We start from the raw sequence: 18,253 nt of genomic DNA, 5'->3' as shown, positions 1-18,253 counted from the left end.
GAGAGCGGGCCGCTCCCCGGCCATCTCGCCCAGCGGAGCCCAGCCCAGCGGACGCGGTTCGCCCACATGGAGGGCCCCCGCCCCGTAACTATAATTTGCCTCAGTACCTTGTGGTCTAGAAGACAATTACCCCACAGATGTGCGGTTGGAGCAAGGCATTCAGATGGCGGGTCAGAGCCTGGGCCTTGGCGGAAGGCAGATGTGGGAGGCAGCCTTCAAATGGAAAAGAAGGGAGGGAGAAGGGGAGGGGGAGGGGAAACGGGAGAGGGAGATGGAGGGAAGAGGGGAGGGTGAGAGAGAGAGAGAGAGAGAGAGAGATGAGACTGCACAGAGAGAGACAGAGACAAGGAGAGAAAGAAATAGAAACAGAGAGAGTTGGCGGGGGGAACAGAGAGAGGAAGGAGCGAGAGACAGAGATATACAGAGAGAAACAGAAAAAAAGACTATGAGAAACAGCAAAACAGAGAGAAAGAGAGGGAGAATGGGAGAGAGAGGGAAGGAGGGAGAAGGAGGAGAGACATACATCGAAAGAGAGAGACAGAGACATGCACACAGAGATAAAGACACACACGGACGGACAGAGGCAAGCGGAGACAGCGAGACAAATTGAGACAGAGACACACAGAGAGACAGAACGAGAAAGGCCAGGAGACCCAGTTATACTCCATCCAATGGGGCAGGGTGTGGGGCTTCTGGGTCATATCCCCTACACCCACAACCGAGAAGCCTGATTTATCAGCCACATTTTCCACTCGAGAAAACTGAGACCCCCTCAGAGCCAGCCCCAATGCCCAAACCCCCAGCAGCAGCTGAGCTGGACCAGGGTTTGGCTCTCTGTGAGAGGCTCCCAGCTCCTCCCCCACTTCCCATCCCCCAACACCAAGGGCAGAGGGCTCAGGTCCACCCTGTGCCTCAGTTTCCCCAGCTGCAAAGTGAGGAGGCTAGATGAGAAAGCCTCTTTCAACCTCCTGTCACTCACAGATCACCCTCCGTACCGCGTCCATGTCCAAGTATTACTGAACATTTTTCTTTCAATCAAATCTTTTGTATAAAAAGACAGATGCGTTTAAAGAGAAAAATAGAACCCACCGCGGCCGGCTGCCACAAGTCAAGGTCTGTCAGCTGCAAAGACAAATGCTATAAGAACCTCCCCAATCTGATCCCAAACTACCCAGAGATCCAGCCTGAAGCCCGCTCGGTGTAAAAGATACTTAAGAATTGGAGAGGTGTCCCAGACAGGTTAAGAGCACTCAGAAGCTGTGGGACAAGATCAGATGATCTAACACATGTATAATTGGAATCTCAGAAGGTGAAGAAAGAGCAGAGAGCAGAAGAATATTTCGAGAGAGAAAGACCAATACGTTTCCCAAATTAAAGACATCAAATCGCAGATCCAAGAAGCCCGGAAAATACCACACAGAACAAATATGCCCCCAAACACATACCCAGACATATCATATTCGAAATACGGAAAATTAAAGAGAAGGAGAACACTCTTGAAAGCAGCCGAGGGCGGTGGGGGCGGGGGACGGAGACCTCGCATAGAGAGAGGAGCAAGGACAAGAATAACGGCAGACCTCTCACTGAAACTGCGCAAGCGAGGAGACGATGGGCTGACATCTTTTAAGTGCTGGTAAGAAAGTCTCTGACTCTGGAATTTCATACCTAGTGGAAATGTCATTTGAAAATGATGGAGAAACAAAGGCTTTCTCAGCCAACAAAAACTGAGAAAAACACATGATTAGCAAGATACCCACTTTAAATATAAAGACAGATACATTTTTTTTTTTAAATGGGAAGGGAGCGGAATGTCCCAGGAAAACACTAATTTAAAAAATGCTGGAGTGGACACATTAAAACCAGACAAAGCAGACATCATAGCAAGGGACGTATAATGATAAAGGGGTCAATTTGTCAACCCTGAATGAATATGTATCCATCCACATACACTCCAGCAACATGAAATCAAAATACACAAAGCCAACACCGAGAGAGATAAAAGGAGGAACTTGCAAACCTACAGTTACACCTGGAGACTCTAACACTATTCTCTCAGCGACCGATGGGAAAAATAGAAATAGACAGGATACAGACCTGAATGACACCGTTGACCAACTTGGAATGACGTTTCTAGAACACTCCGCCCTGCATCAGTAGAGTATACACCCTTTTCAAGTTAACATGGAACGTTACCAAGACGCACTGTATTCTTTAATCATATTCCCTGAGATAGGCCATAAAAGGAACCTTAGTAAATTTAAGAAAATCCAATCATCCAAGCTAATGGTCTCTGACTCTAACGAAGTTAAATGAGGTATCGATCACAAAAAGATATGTGAAAAACCTCTCCAAATATTTGGAAATTAAACAACATGCTTCTTAATAACCCAGATCAAAGAAGAAAGCTTTAGGAAACCTAAGGAAATACTTCTAATACGATTAAAATGAAAATGCAACATATCGAACTTTGTGAGATGCAGCTAAAACAGAGCTTAGGAGAAAAATTATAGCCTTTAATATTATTCATATTATATATCATATAAATGCATATAGTATAGCATTTAATATTATTTATATTGTATCTAATATACATACTTTCATTATAAATTACGTGAATGTACTTTAATGCCATTGATCTGTACGCCTAAAAATGGCTAGAATGGTAAATTTAAGTTTCGTGTATTTTACCACAATTGAAAACAACACAAGGCGGGTGGGGGGGGAGTAAACTAACCACAGGGGTGACATCCTCACCTTTGCCAAATTCCATTAGCTGGAGCAAGTCACAAGTCCCGCCCACCCTCGTGGGGAGGGGCTGACTCAAGCGCAGGAAAGGGGCAGACCACGGAGGTGGTGGCCGCCCACCACGCTCCTCTCTGCACCAGACAGACCCCAGCTCAGGGCCATGTTCCTGACCCCCAGGCCCCACGCATTTTGCCCGAAGGGTTCTCAGCTGGGTTTCATCCTCGACCAGAATTGTACAACCTGACTCTCACTTATGCCTTTCCTGTAGCCAGGACTGACCTCCTCTGACCCTTGACCTTCATCCCCACCCGTCCGACCCCCACTCACGTGCCACCTCCCGCTGAAAACCTTCCACGGCCACCAGAGGACTCTCTGCTGACAGCCTGGGTTTGCTCAGGCAAATCCCTTCCCCTCTTTGAGTCTCAACTTTCTCATCTGTACAGTGGGTCCAATGACACCCTCTTTGTAACTTTGGTGTGAGATCCAGTGCGATGTCAGATGTCTCTAAGCATGAGACATTCATTCATTCATTCATTCACTCATTCATTCATCAGACTTTTACTGAGCACCTGCTGTATGCCAGGTCCTCTACTGAGCTCTGGGGAGCATAGTAGGACCAAAGCAGACCTCAGTCCTGTCTTGGGGGAGCCCATAGTATGCTGGGGGAGAGGAACATTAGATAATTATACACGTTCATGTTTGAATGACACAGGTGATGGATTCCGGGGGAATTCTGTGGGGCCCTGGCTTCATCTAAGCCACACCGATGAAGTGGAGCAAGCCTTTTCTTTCTGTCCACGCAGCAGCCAGGGAGTGACTTAAAAATGAAGATGTGACTGTCTCACCCCTCCCCATGTGAAACACCCCATGTGAATGGCTCCCTACTGCCCTTGAGATAGAGACCAACCTTACGGGGTCTCTGGGGCCTGTGATACCTGCATAGTTAGTCCTCTGCTAACTTCTCCCTGCCCTAGGATGCTCTTGTGGGTGAGAAGGAGCTGAGGAAGAGTTTGCAGGTGAGTATCTGGGGGAAGAAGGTTCCAGACAAAGGGCACAGCCCGTGCAAAGGCCCTGGTGGAGGAACAGCTGGGAGGCCCAAGTGGCTAGAGCAGAGAGAGGGGGAGAGAGGGAGGAGGGGAGGGCATGGAGGGGACGGGCAGGTCGTGCAGGGCATAGTGGGCCAAGAGCGGGAGGACTTGTGCTTTGACCCCCAAGGGAGGTGGGAGCTCTGGAGGTTGCTCCCAGGCGCCCTCTTGGGGCTGCTGCCGGGAGGACAGACCAGAGGTGCGAGAGTGGGAGCCTGAGGACCAGGGAGGACTGCACAGGTCCAGGTGGGAGACGATGGGGATGCACCAGGTGGAGGCAGAGGGGTGGGAGAAGGGGACAGATTCAGGGCAAGTTTTGAGGGCAGAGGACTTGCTTATGCATTGGCTGTCGAGGAAGAAAGGGTAGCGTCGAGGACAACGAAGTGCTTGGCTCAGCAGGGGAAAGGACGAGACTACTATCTGCTGAGATGAAGCCGCTGTGGAGCGGGGGGATTGGGGACCAGGATCAGTTCTGGCCTGAGGAGTGGCTGCTTGGAGATGTCCAGTGGGCTCACTGCAGGCTTTGATGCGCGGCAGACCAGCGGAGAAAAGTTAGGCTCTTGTCCCTGTGGACGGGCTGGGGGTCCGGGGCTCCTTCTGGATCCTGTCCCCGGAATCACCCGCCCACCCAGCGGCTCTACCGCCAGATCCTGGAGCTGTCCGCGACCCCGGGTGCTGAACCTCCAGCTCTACGCTGCAACCCGGCGCCCCAGCTGGTGGGGGGCGAGCGCTCAAAACGTATCTCTGGACTTCTCCCAGGATGGCAAAGCCATTTCGGTGCCATTGGTCCGCCTCGCAAACCCCGACCTTCATTGTACAGACCCCCAAAGAGAGGCAGGTATATGTTGCTCTAACTTCCTTCTCTATAGAATGAAGGTTATTGCGCCTCTAAGGATCGCTGTCTGCGTCACGCCTGACATCGCAAGAACCCAAGCTCTGATGACGGGCCAACTTCAGGGGGTGGATTGGCTGATGGTCTCATGAATGTGAGGATCGCCATCACCTTCACTTCGCTTCTGTAGGCTCGGGGAGGAGGAGGCGGAGATGGGGGCGGGGCGGGGGAGTGGCTTTTTTTCGAGGAATCTGCGTTTTGTTCCCTGCAGGCTCCGGCACACAACAGCGCCTGGCACACGCAAGCGCTCGATAAATGCTCGCCACTGCTCGAATCCAGTAGGAGTGAGTCCGAGAGCTCCCATTTCTGATTTAGGAGGAAGTCCTATTTTGCCTTATCATAATATTATAGAATAACGACAAGGCTGTCGTCCGCGTGCATTAATTAATCTCCCTGGTCGTTTCGACAGACCTGGACAGTGCACACTCTCACGAACCCCATTTTACAGACGAGGAAACTGAGGCTTAGAGAGAGAACGAGGTTGCTCAAGGGCATGTGAACCTTCAACCGCTCGGCAAATATTGAGAACCCAGAGTGGGGAGAGTGTTTAGACCATGTTAGCCCTGGAGAGAGGAGGAGAGAGGCGGAGCAGAGTTTCAAGGACGAACTAAGAATTTTGCACAGTGTAGCTTTCGTGTCCCAGGAGAGAGCCCCGGGGCGGGGACAAGGGGGTCCCCTCACCACTTCACCCAGCTGCGCAGCGTGCGCACGCATCCGACGCTCAGTGAATGCTTGAGGCGGCTCAAAGCAGGGCGCCCACACTGGAGGAAGGTGTGGGTCTCTGCTGCCCCCTGCCGGTGGCCAGGCGCAAGTCTCCAGAAAGTACTTTTTTTTTTTTTTTTTTGCTTTTCAAGGGGGTTATTCTGACACTTCCTCAGCGCTGACCCGGGGCCTTCTAAATATTAACTCGTTCATTCCCACAACAAGCCTCAGGCGAGTGCCCTGTGGCTTACTTTTCCATAGGGAGGGGTAACTGAGCCACAGAAAGTTCAGCCACTGGCCTGATAAATGTCATAGCCGGAGTTCAAACCCTGGGCAGTCCCCCTCCAGACTTAACCGCTTGTACTTTTAGGACATTTCGTAAGCAGCTGCTCTATGCCAGGCTCTAGAGAATAGAAAAGCAAATAAAACACAGCAGGCGCTGAGGACATGCTGTTTTAGTTACTATAGCTTCATAATGTGTCTCGGTGTTTTACAGGGTAGCATGGCATACAGCCTCAGTGGGCAGGCTCTGCAGCCAGCCAGCCGACCTTTCTACATGTCCTCATCTGTAAACTGGATCTTACCTCCTAAGGCTGCAGTGGCGGTTAAACGAGATAATACTTATAAAGCTCTGGGAACTGTGTCTGGCACATACGAGGTGCTCAGTAAACAGCCACTCGTTTCGGCCCATTCGTCTTGCTTCCCCTACGATCCAATTATGCTCATGAATCTGAGAACCAGTCTGTCCAGTTCCGTGGAAACTACCGTGGAGATCTGAACTGTGCAGAAACTCAAGGTTCATCTGGGAGAGAACTCGTGGAACCGTGAGTCGCCCTGGGTACCACGGCCGCCCAGCTCACCGCTTGCCCGGCATCGTCTTTTATGTCTCTCAATAAGATGTTCCCACGTTTCCTCCAGGTTTCCCTGAGGTTTATTCCCGGTACTTTGTAGTTAGGTCTTTGCAGCTGATGTGGCTTTGCTGATGTGTGAGTTATCTTTGCTGCATAATGCATTACCTTTCAGCTTAGTGGCTTCAAACATTTGCTATCTCCCAGTTCCTGTGGGTCGGGAATCTAGAGGTGCCCAGCTGGTGTCTCTGCTTCAGGGTTTCCCACAGGCTACGACCGAGGCGTCAGCCGGGCTGGAGTGTCATCTGAAGGCCCGACGGGGGAAGGGCTCCTTCCAAGCTCGTGTGGTCTCTGGCAAGGCTCGGGTCCTGGCTGGCTGTCGGCCTTGCCGTGCGAGCCTTTCTGTGTGGGGGCCCCCACATGCCTCCCAGGCCGGCCTTTTCCATTCATCTTTTAAAAATGTATTTTAAATGAATCCTTAATTTCCTAAGTAATACCTGAATATATTCACCCTGTAAAGACTGCAGCTAAGGCTCAACTCTGCTTCATCCTGCCTTCCTGTTCCCTGCTGCCAAAGCCTCTCCCTTCGTCATGCGGGAGAGGACACTTCCAGTCCTTCTTTCTCATCCTTACAATCATACACGTGACCCGGAAAGAAACCACACACACACACACACACGCGCGCGCGCCACGGAATATTTCCTGCCGTTCTTCTGCATCTTTCACTTTCATCTAACAATGTGACCTGGAGACGATTTCATTCTCTAAGAGCCACATGGTATTCCACGGCGGGGATGCTCCCTGTGGGTGCCGCCTCACAGGTGGCTCCAAATGTCCCACCTCCTGGTATTCAAGCCCGTGTGTGACTGTGGGCTAAACTCAGTGACCGGCTTCTAACAAACAGAATAAGGCAGAGGGTAGGGGTGTGGCCTGGAGGTTAGTCACAAAAGGCAGGGGTCGAGAGGGCCACGTGGAGAGGAACTGGGGCCTCCCGCCACCGGCCACGTGAGGGGACCAACTGGAAGCGGCTCCTCCAGCGGGGCCTTCAGATGAGGCAGCCCTGGCTGACGTCTTCACTGTGACCTCACGAGACCCTGAGCCGGAACCACCCAGCTATGCCACTCCTAGATTCCTGATCCACAGAAGCTATATGAGATGATGGATGTGTATTATTTTAATTTGCTAAACTTGGTGGGGAGATTCATTATGCAGCAATAGCTGACAGATACACTCTGAGTGTTACTCGGCCTATTTCCCCTGAACGAATGCCTACACCACAGCCGGGCTCAGCCGTGCCCAGCACACCCCTGTTCACTCTACGGAGACACTCAGGAAGAATCGCTGTATTTTAAGGGTGTGCGTTCCAAATCTTTAACAATTTTGAGTTAAACTTAAAAGCTTAAATTGGGCTATTACAAATAATGACTTGAATTACAAACTGACATTTGAATTTCAGGGACTATGCAGCCCAGGTGAGTGAGATGGTGCAGCGGTTAAGAGACCAGCCTGAGGGCCCGGATCCAGCTCCTGCTGTGCAGCCACAGGCAGGTCACTTAACCTCTCTGGGCCCCAATCTACTAAATCATAAAGTCGGGCTATTAATAGAACATACTCACAGGTGGTAGCAGCCTAGACCAGTGGCAGAACTTTCTGTAGTAACGGACATATGGCTATTGAGCCCTTCAAGTATGGCTTAGTGTGACTGAGAAAGTGAATTTACAGTGATTAAAATCTATTTAACTTTAAATAGCCACACATACCTAGTGGCTACCGTATTGGATCACACAGGCTTGAAACGACGCTTGGCAGATAGTAGGTGCTCAGCAAACACTCGGTAGGAATATTATCCTGTCCAATCATCCTCCAGAGTACCGAGTCACACCTCATCAAAACGAAGATCACCCCAGGTACCCTTCTAGCACCCCAGTCTGGTCATGTCCCTCCCCTGCTTAAAGCCTGCCTGAGGGTCTCCATTGCCCTAAGATAATGTCCCGGATTTGCTAGTTTCATCGTGGTCACAACTTCTAGCACACTCTAGAATTACTTTTCCTTGTGGAGATGGGTAGTTCCTTTTCCGCCCCCCGCCAACTTTCTCCTCGACTGAGGCCTTGGGAGGGCAGGGACAAAATCTGGCACACAGTAGGCGCTTCATCATGAAAGGACCTCCATAATCCAGCCCCTATAGTCTCTGCATCTGTTCCTTTGCCTGGTGCTGCAGCCTCGGCCAACTGTCCAATCACCATGACGTCTCAAGCCTCTGAGCCTTTACCCAGGCTGTTCCTCCCACACAGAAAACTATTCCAGGCAGACTCGGGCTCATCTTTCCAGCTCGTACCCCACCTGGGCCTTGTTCTCCCGTGACAGAGCGAGGTACTTCATTTCTGAGCCTCAGCCTCCTAAACCCTAAAATGGGATGAATTATCGATAAAAGACACAGCTCTGCAAAGCATCCAGCAAGACACTACGTAGCTAATTAAACAGAGCAGTTAGTATGAGTCCCATCAGTTTCAAGTACCATCTCTTAACACCCCCCAGGCCTTGCCCAGGCCCCCCCGCAGAGCCCCATATACCCCACTCCAGGTCTCAGGTGGGGAACTTTGAGGCCTCCACGGGAGTGGGGGCAGGAGCCAAAGCCACATCATCTCTCTGGTCTCACCTCCTCAGGGCACTTCTGGGTCCTCGGCCACGTCAGGTCCAGCTGGGGACTTTCTGCCCCAACATTCCAATTCAAAATCTATTGTAACAGTGCCGGCAAGGACGCGGAGAAACTGGAACCCTTGTGCACTGCTGGTGGGAACGTAAAATGGGGCGGTTGTCATGGAAAACGGCGGAGTGGCTCCTCAGAGAGCTACACACGGAATTACCACCCGCCCCGCAATTCCGCTCCCGGGTACGGCCCAAGGGCACTGCAGCAGGTGTCCAAACAAAACGTGTTCACGAATATTTACGGTGGCACTATTTACAATGGCCCGAAGAGGACAGCAACCCAAACGTCCACGGACGGATGAACGGATACATACGACGTGGCCCGTCCACATGGGGGAGTGTCACTCGGCCGTGAAAAGCGGGGAGGCGCTGACACTTGCTACGCAGACGGACCCTGAAACCACGACGCTTAGTGAGAGATGCCGGACACACTAGGCCACACGTGTGTGATTCCATGTATGTGTCATGTCCAGAACAGGCACATCCAGACAGGAAGTGGGTGAGTGGTAGCCAGGGGCTTGGGGAGGGGGATGGGAGTGACTGCCAAAGGGGATGAGGTTGTTTTTGGGGTGATGGAATGATCTGGAATTAGAGGTGATGGCTGCAAAACCATGTAAATGTACTTAATGCCACTAGATTGCACACTTTAAAATGGTAAAAATGGTGACTTTTATGATATGTGAATTTTACTTGTTTTTAAAAATGTGTACTGTGTAGTGTCTCATCTCCCAGGCCGCCTCCGTGAGGGCAGGAACCAGAGCTGTCTGGTTACTGCCGTGTCCGTGGTGGCCAACAGAGGAACAGGTGTGCAGCAGGTGCTCAAGGAATGTTTGTTGACTGACTGAATAAATGAACGTGGGAATCCAGAAACACGGGCACCGGCCTTTCCTGAGGAAGGCAAGCCCGACGTTCCCACAGCCGAGATTTCATCTGCTTCATCCAGAGGGTGAAGAAACCTTGGAACACCCGCTCCCACACGCCCTGACTCCAAATCTGGATCTCTGTCTAGGTTGGGCATGCAATGGGTCCAGACACACTCGGTCTTCATTGACGTGACAGGGCAAATAAGGAAGCGCTCAATCCTTTAGCAAGTAAAACTTTTATTAAATAAACTTTCGGTTTCTCCAGACCAAAGAGAGGCGTTTTGGACATAAAGATGACGCTTGCAGCTTCTCACCTGAAACACGCCACAGTGACAAGAACCTCTCCAGCCACGAAATTCAAACCAAGTCAACTCAAAGCTTCTTCTAAGTCCTTTTCTTGTCTTCCTCTCGTGTGTGTGTGTGTGTGTGTGTGTGTGTGTGTGTGTGTGTGTGTGTGGTTTGTTTCCAAAAGTCAGTTTGCAAGTTGAAACTTCATGAAATTACTCGTAGCAGAAATAAAGTACATTGTACAAATCACGTAGATCTTCGATGTGGAGTATAAAAATGGTATTTACAGCCAGTAAACATGGACCAGAAGGACACACGCCACTGCACGCCAGGCCTGGCGGGAGCTTGGCGGGCGCCGGGGACACGAACGAGGCCCCCTCTCGGCCCCTGAGCACACGCTTGCACACGCAGACGCACAGGACACAGGCACGCTAGAGAGTGTCTCGGAACTATTATCAAACTCTGGAATATCGAAACGAGTTGGTCAGAAGATTTTTTTTCCTTTTCCTTTTTTTTTTTTTTTTTTTTTTTTTTTCTTCTTTTTTTTTTTTTCTGGGTCTGTCAACACATTTTGGTAGAAACAAAAGAGAATTTTTTTTTTTTTTTTTCCTTAAAAATTTTTTTTCTTGAGCTTATTAAGTTCTCTGGTGCCTCATCTGGCGAGAGGCCCCCCTGGACGTCCAAACGAACTTGACTCTGTGCTTCAAGGTGGGTTTTCACGGTTTGGGTAGCTGTACAGAGGCACCCCAAGATCTCCCTCCCCGCCCCCGCTAGAAAACAAAAATCCATTGTCGTTTGATTCCCTCCCCTCTTTTTTCCCCCCCTTCTTTTTTCTTCTTTGTACCTGCTCAGAAAGACCAAAATTTAAAAAAAAAAAAAAAAATTCTTTGAAGAGGTATCTTCGGCAAAGGGGCGCTTGGCCAGTGCCGGTCGGGCTGGTCCGACGAGCGCAGAGACCTTGGTCGTGAGATCGTGAGATCGTGAGCTCCAGGCTGGTGATCCGAAGGCAGGGACGGCGGGCTGCCTGCCCTTGGGAGGGCGCGTGGGGGTTGGGGTCCCCCCAACCCTGTCTGCCCCCCGACGGAAAAGCTAAGGGCTATTGGCCACATGAGTAAGGCTATGACTCGGGGGGCGGGCGGGGGAGGCCAGGGGTCTCTTCTGCGCCGGGAAGGCAGGGCCCTGGGACGAGGGAGAGGGCGGGGGTTCCGGAAGTCGCAGCCGGGACCAGGGACGCTCAGCCGGAGGAGCCCACGGGCCCGCGAGAACCGGGGCCAAAGTCCTGGCGGTGTGCAGGTTGGCCCACGACTCCTGGGGTCCCGCACCCTGGTCTGACGCGGCAGCCGGAGGTGGGGAGACGCCGGGTGCCCGGCCGGCCTCAGCCCTTCGTGTGTCCCTGCTGAGTGACCCGCCCAGGGATGGAAGGAAGTCAGAAAAGTTTGGTCCCATGATCTATACTCAAAAAATATATATACCGTCTATAGCTCTATATATATATGCATATATATATATAGGAAAAGTTGTGATTTCGTTTGGGGAAGCCACCAAGGTGGCGTGTGGCAGGAAGCGAGGAAATCCCCCAGGAGGGGCTGGTGGACCCCTGGGCCCCCACCTCAGGAGCTCCCCCCTCCCCGCCCCCTTGGGCAGCAGTTCACATTTTGGGGGGGCAAGGGGAGATGGGAGAGGGAGGGAGGGCTGGTGTCCGAGCTCGGTTGGAATTTACGAAAATCTCCTGGACCAGATGAAGCGGGAAACCCTCCTGGGGTGGGACGCCCCTCACCTGGCGGAGAAGGAGGCGCGTTAGGGAGCGCGGAGCGGGCACCCGGCAGCCGGCCTCATCCCGCCCCCCCTTGCCCCGGGCCGGGCTGGGGTCTGGGGCCCCAAGCCCCTAATCTTTTCAGAGTCAGTTTGGGAGTCTGGAGGCCGACAAACCCAGCTTGGAACAGATTTAGGGTCGCAAAGCCCGTGTCCTTATCTGGCGACTGGGGACAAATACTCCTTTCGTGTCACTCTCCCCCGCTGCCTGCCACAGAAGTCCCAAGAAGGCAGTTTTTCCCTCTGCCCGCCCCCCGTTTCTGTTCATTCGCGGCTGTGTCCCCAAGTGCCGTAAACAGTGGCTAGCGCATAGTAGGTGCTCAGGAAGGAGGTGCTGTCCCAGCATGTTAAAAGCGTGCAGATCGCCTGTGAGTTGGTTTGCAGGTGGCGGGCTCCCAAACCCGGCTGCGGGGTGCAGGACTGTGACTGTACACCCCCAAACCTGGGGGTGCCGGCCCCTAACTGAGCACCTGCTTTGCGCCAGGCGCCAGACGACAGCAATGACGATTTAAAAAGTTAAAAAAACGAAAGGCATTATCAAGAGCTTTCTAGGTGGCGGGTCCAGGGCTCAGCTGGGAAAACATCGCGTCCCCCGCGTGAGTCCCCCCTGCTGCCTCCCAGGGAGGTGACTTCTACGAGCCCATTTCACAGATGAAGCTCGTGGAGACTTGAGGTCAGTGGTCTCCTCACTGGCCCTTTGGGCTCATTCTTCATTCCCCAAAGAAGGCGATTAGTTGCTGATAAAGTCGGTCGCTCTGATGGCAAAACACACTCTTGGGGATTTGTGTGTTTGGGGGATTTTTTTCTGGCATGCCGGTGGGCGGGGCAAAATCTCACTTTCCCACCAGCTCTTGGGCGTGAATCACACTAAATAAGGAGCTATGGGAGGGGCCCAGCGGGAAGAGGCCTGGACAGGACAGAAGCCCCGCCCACCACGCGCCCCGCCCCCGGCCGAAACCCGCCCCCCGGGCGCTTCTGGTCAAGCCGCCAAGCCTCCCTTCCCCGCCCCCCAAAAAAACTGCCAACCGCCCCCCCGGCTTCCCCAGCCTCCTTGCCCCAATCCCTCCCTCCCGTCCGCGGCGGTGACTGGGCTGTCTTCATCCAGCTCTGTCCCCACCACTCCAACCTGGGGTCTCCTTGTGGCTTCTCGCAGCACCCCCTAGCCTGGGGAAGGTTTGCAGGATGGGGAGGGGTGCGGACAAGACAGGGCGCGTGGGGCCGCCTGGCGGCTCACCTGGGCCAAGCCCGCAGCCGGGGGCGGCTGTGGGCGTCAGTAGGGGTGTCCCGGGTCTCGGGGCCGCTTCAGCTGCACCTTCAGCCTCTTCATGCCGATCTGAAAGCCGTTCATGGCCTGGATGGCGGTCTGCGCGCTGGCCGGGTTGTCAAAGCTCACGAAGCCTGCGGAGACCGGGGTGGACCCGCCATGGTGGGCGCCGTGGGCGTCCTCTCGGCTCGCTCCAGTGCTGCGGCCCTGGCTCCCGGCGCACGGGGTCCTGGGGGTGGGGGGGTGCGCTCGCAGGGCCAGACGGGAGACGGGCTGGGGGAGGTGGCAGGGCTTGCCAGAGGACACGCAGCAGCCCCGGCCTGGTCTGACACCCCTGGACTTGCATGCCTCTGGGGGTGGGGCGCTCACTCCTTACCTGGGGTCTGCTCTGCTGAGGCTTCCCATCCAGAGTGGGGGACAGGTAGGCCTTCTGGGGGTCCTGGGAGGGCCACGTTCTCCCTCCCTCTCCCCAGGACGTCAGCCTCCTGAGACCTCTATCCATCTGGGGTCTTAGCTGTCCCTCTGTCCCTCTGTCCCTCTGCCTGTGTGTGTGTGTGTGTGTGTGTCTTTGTCTCTTCTCTCTCTCTGTCTCTCTTTCTCTACCTCTTCTCTCTCTCGCCTTCTCACCTTCCCTCCCTCTCTCTTCTATCCGTTTCTCTTCCCCCAGTCTTCCCTAAGACCATCAGAAACACTTAAGCTTCCCCCTCCTTAAACTGCCACCAGCCCAAACTCCCTCCACCTGCCACCTGGAGCGCACCTGGCCCTCCCCCTCCCCCTCCCCTCTTGGTCCTCACAGGCTTCACAGGGCAGGTGTGGAGGCCATAAGGGCCAGGGGTCCTCCAGGGGGAGGGGACCACATGTGCAATCATTTGGAGGTGGGGACACCAGGCCTCTGTGTGAGAGGCCAAGTGGGGGGTCAGGGTTGAGGAGTCTTGCGGAGGCCCATGGGGAGCTATGGGGGAATTCAGAGCTATTATCTCCTCCCCCCATTATAAAGATGAGCAAACTGAGAGGCTCAGAGAAGGCATGTGACCCCCGATTGTTGGAAGTGATTGGGTAGGCTTTCCGCCAGAAATTTTCTCTTCCTCCTGGGGCCAGGATACAGAACAAGGGGCCTAGGCACTGCTGGGGTCCCTTACTTGCTGTGTGACCTCTAGTGCGTCACTTGACCACCCTATGTCTCTCTTTCCTCCCTCAGTAAATTGGGACAATCCTTGCCTTTTTATGGTTGGATACTAAGTAATACAGGAAACAAAAAATAGTCGAGTTGGGTAGGGAGGGGTTGACAGTCCAGATTTTGGAATCAAACAGACTGGTTCTAATCCAGGTTCAGCCCCTCTGCTGCTGTGTGACTTTGAACAGGTGGCACTGCCTCTCTGAGCCCTAATTTCCTGTTTCTAGGGACAAGGAAGTCCATGTCGTGGCCCACGAGGCCCTGCACGACCTGCCCCCCTCCCCTCCCTGCCCTTGCCTCCTCCCTCTGCCCCTCACTCTGTTCCACCCACACGACCTCCTCATCACTGTTCCTGCAATGCACACAGTCCAGCCCCAGGCCCTTTGTACATGCCGTTCCCGCCGCCTGGAACACTCATCCCCCGGGTTTCCCCACACTGGCTCCTCATCGGTCACGCCTGCTTTTCTTCATACCATCTATAGTTCCCTGGTCTGAATCTGACATTTGTTTATTTCCATCTCCTCCCCCTAAACCTGTGCTTTCCGATTCCGATGCCACTGGCTATGGTGCTTATTTAAATTCATTGAAAATTAAATACAAATTAAAATTCAGGCCTTCGGTCTCACTGGGCACATTTCAAGTGGGGCCGATGGCTCGGAGCCCGGATGTGGAGCACCTCCATCATCTGTCGGGCGGTATGGTAAGACCTTTCTGAGGGCAGGAGTTTGTCGGCTTCCTTCACAGCTCTGTGCCCGGCACACAGCAGGGGCGCACTATATCTCTTTGTTGAATGAATGAATGAATGAATGAATGAGCTTTAGAAAGAATGTGTGGCAAGTGCCTGGCACACAGTAGATGCTTAATAAGTGCTCAGTCTGATTATGAATATGATTCTATTTTTTTTTTTAAATGTGATTCTTTGGACCAGGCCTGTCTCATGGCTGACCACCCCCTCTCGTCCTCCCCATTCCAGGCCTAGGGGCGTGGGTGGGACGGGGGGGGCAGCAGGAAGGGCGCCCACAGCAGGTACTCACCAAAACACTTGCTCTGGTTGGTGGCCCGATCCATAAACACCTTGGAGGAGATGATATTGCCGAAGGGGAGGAACATCTGCGTCAGCTCCGTGTCTCCAAACTCCTGGGGGAGGTGGTAGATAAACAGGTTACAGCCTTCGGGACCTGCAGGTGGGGGAGAGAAAGAGGTAAAGCCCCCAAGGAGGGGAGGTGGACCCCCCCGGGGGGAGGGGCGTGGGTCCAGAGCCCACATCTGGCTTCTCCAGCTGTCAGGAGAGGGGTGCCCCATGACACCCAGAAAGGAGTATGGAAATGGGGTGGGGGGTGGGCACACAGACACTTCCAAACATCTGACGATCCTCAGGCCCCAAATAATTTATGAAATTCAAATGATTCCTGCCTCTCCCCGCAAACAAAGATAAATCCCAAGCAACCCCACACTCCTGGAAAATCCCTAAGCTTCAAACTCCAGATCATTTACATAAATCAGGCAAACTGGGTGTGAGGTATATGGGAGCTCTGATCTATCCTTGCAATAATTCTGTAAGTCTAAAACGGCTTCTAAATTAAAATGTCCGTTGTTTTTTAAAGTCCGACGCTCATAGAACAAAACAACAAATAATTCTCTGGTTCCAAACCCCAAATATCCAGATATATTTTCCAAAAACCTTGGATAATTCTAACTTTAGATAATTTCCAAAACTCAGATGATGCAAAAATAAAATCAAGTAAAATAAAAAGAATTCTCCAGTCACGAACCCCAGATATCCTGAAACCACGGATAATTTTTAAATGGTAGAATATACCAAGAAATTAAAAAAAAAAACAAAAAAAACACAGATAATCCTTGAAATCATCCCCTCCTTATATAATCTCCAGTGCATGGCTCATATACAAAGTATAAATGATAATCATTTAAAAACCTTGATTACCTGAAGCTATGAAAATTCCCAAATCTTCTCCCACGCTCCCTAAAGCGAAAGTCACCGTCCAACCACCCAGAACTCCCCCCACCCTCGCCATGAGAATTCCCCACCTGAGAAAATGCAAAATTCAAGATCACACAACTATACCCACCCGGTAACTTCCTTATTAGAACCTCAGTTCTACTTCCCACCTGCAGGTCCCGAAGGCTTGTTTTTAAAATGCAAGTTGTGTTCCAACGTGATCGATATGTTACGGAACAATTTTGAGCGTAACGCAAATTTTGTGTTTGCTGGTGGGCTGTCTCATCTCCAAGAAGCACGAGGTGAATGCGGAAAACCGCACCCGGCCGAAGCAAGCTTCGTAAAACAAAACGCGCAAGCGCAAGCACACAGACACCTACCGACCTCCTCCGTTTCCCAAGTGTGTTAGGAGCCACACCTGTCCCCATCTGACTTCAGACGACCTCTTTCCACTATTTCACAGTAACTCACATGCTGCAACCCTTCCGATGAAACTTCCACATGCAAATTTCAGGTCTCCTCCATGATAAAATGCCGTATTTTTTGTAGTATCCATGTTATTTCTTAGTCATCTAACATTCATAAAACTGTGCTGCCGTTTTTATTAGGATCCTACCTTTTTTTTTTTTTTTGACTTGTTTGTGGGCTTCCTTTGCCTTGGGGTGATCTGGGGCTTTTCTGGTTGGTCACCTCTCCCCAGCCCCCCAGTCCCATCCCCACTAGATGGATTAAAGAGAGGAAGAGACTCCCTAGTGCTGGGCGCCCACTGTGTATCAGGAACAGCCACTGCTTATTTTCCAGTAACACCTGTTGGCACGGATGGTCGCCCGTGTTGCAGACCAGGAAACTGAGGCACGAGGTAGTGAGGTGCCTTCCTCATGTCACAAGTCAGAACTGGGTGGACCTGAACCCCGGTTGTCCGACTCCAGAGTCGAACTCCTCCCTCCCTCGCCTTCACTGGGGAGGCCTCAGTTTACCGGAAATTCCTCATCACTCCGCCCGCAACCTCAAAACGAGTGTCCTCTCCAAAAATTTAGAGAAATCATCCCGTTTTGGAGAGGATATCTCTATGCCTACGGGCTCAAAGCATGGTTCCCACTTTCCAGAGGAGACTGAGGCTCAGACAGGGAGATTCAGCTGCTCCCCAAACACGCAGGGGCAGCGTCAGGACTTGAACCCAGGCCTGCCTGGCCCCCCGCCGCGAATGTATTTCTACTGTAAATTGTATCCAATTCTATTCCACTTTAAAATTATACAAAATTTTCTAGTATTAACATGATTACATTTAATTGAGTAAAAGGCCTCTCTTTTATTTTAATCAAGTTTAAATTGACCCAAGAAACTTGAACATTGATATTCTTTTCAAGAGATTGTTAAAAACGAGAAAAAGAAAAAGGAAAAAAGATCCTAGAAATAAGGTGCTGTGTGGGGAAAGAGACTAGTTTCTTTTGTAGTTATTTAATAGTAAAATTATAAGTAGTTTTAAAAATTCGGTTTAAAATTATACTGAAACCCAACATGTGTTGTGTGTGCAGGAATCAAGGGGGAAAATTTTAATACCTCTTTCAAAAAAGCCAACAATGAAATCAACTTTAGGTCAAGTTTTCATTACAAAAATAACTGATAATCTTTACTGAGATCCTTTATTAAGCTGGAAAGAATTATCTAAAAGGGCAATGAAAGTTATACAGATTTTTCTTACTCAATGGAATACAACAATAAAGTATCTCTTCATGACTAATTTTTCAACCTATAGACTTAAATCATGCATCGAGTTTGACGCATAATGCATTGAGTTTTAGTTTATCTGAGTTAGCCACGAGAATATTAAAACTAATGAAGAAACAAACATTTCAAAACCTAAATCTACATGCTAGACTGGAAAATAACATGTCATAATTGATTTTTTGGAGT

General features: G+C 51.5%; 1 protein-coding gene across 1 annotated transcript in view; it reads right to left on the bottom strand.

Annotated features, from left to right (window-relative positions):
• Positions 1-10,979: 10,979 nt before the first annotated feature.
• The window catches only part of CELF5 (CUGBP Elav-like family member 5), a 28,288-nt gene continuing 21,014 nt past the window's right edge, over positions 10,980-18,253 (bottom strand). The window contains exons 9-11 of the mRNA XM_025042995.1: positions 15,474-15,658; positions 13,176-13,339; positions 10,980-11,906 (exon numbers count right to left, since the gene is read on the bottom strand). Of these exons, the coding sequence (XP_024898763.1) occupies positions 13,212-13,339; positions 15,474-15,658 (313 nt within the window). The 3' untranslated portion in view covers positions 10,980-11,906; positions 13,176-13,211. The remainder of the gene's footprint in view (positions 11,907-13,175; positions 13,340-15,473; positions 15,659-18,253) is intronic.

The sequence above is a fragment of the Pteropus alecto genome, unplaced genomic scaffold, assembly GCF_000325575.1.
Source record: "Pteropus alecto unplaced genomic scaffold, ASM32557v1 scaffold30, whole genome shotgun sequence".
Lineage (NCBI taxonomy): Eukaryota > Metazoa > Chordata > Mammalia > Chiroptera > Pteropodidae > Pteropus > Pteropus alecto.
The sequence above is the reverse complement of the archived record's forward strand: the minus strand, read 5'-3'. Positions and strand labels throughout refer to the sequence as shown.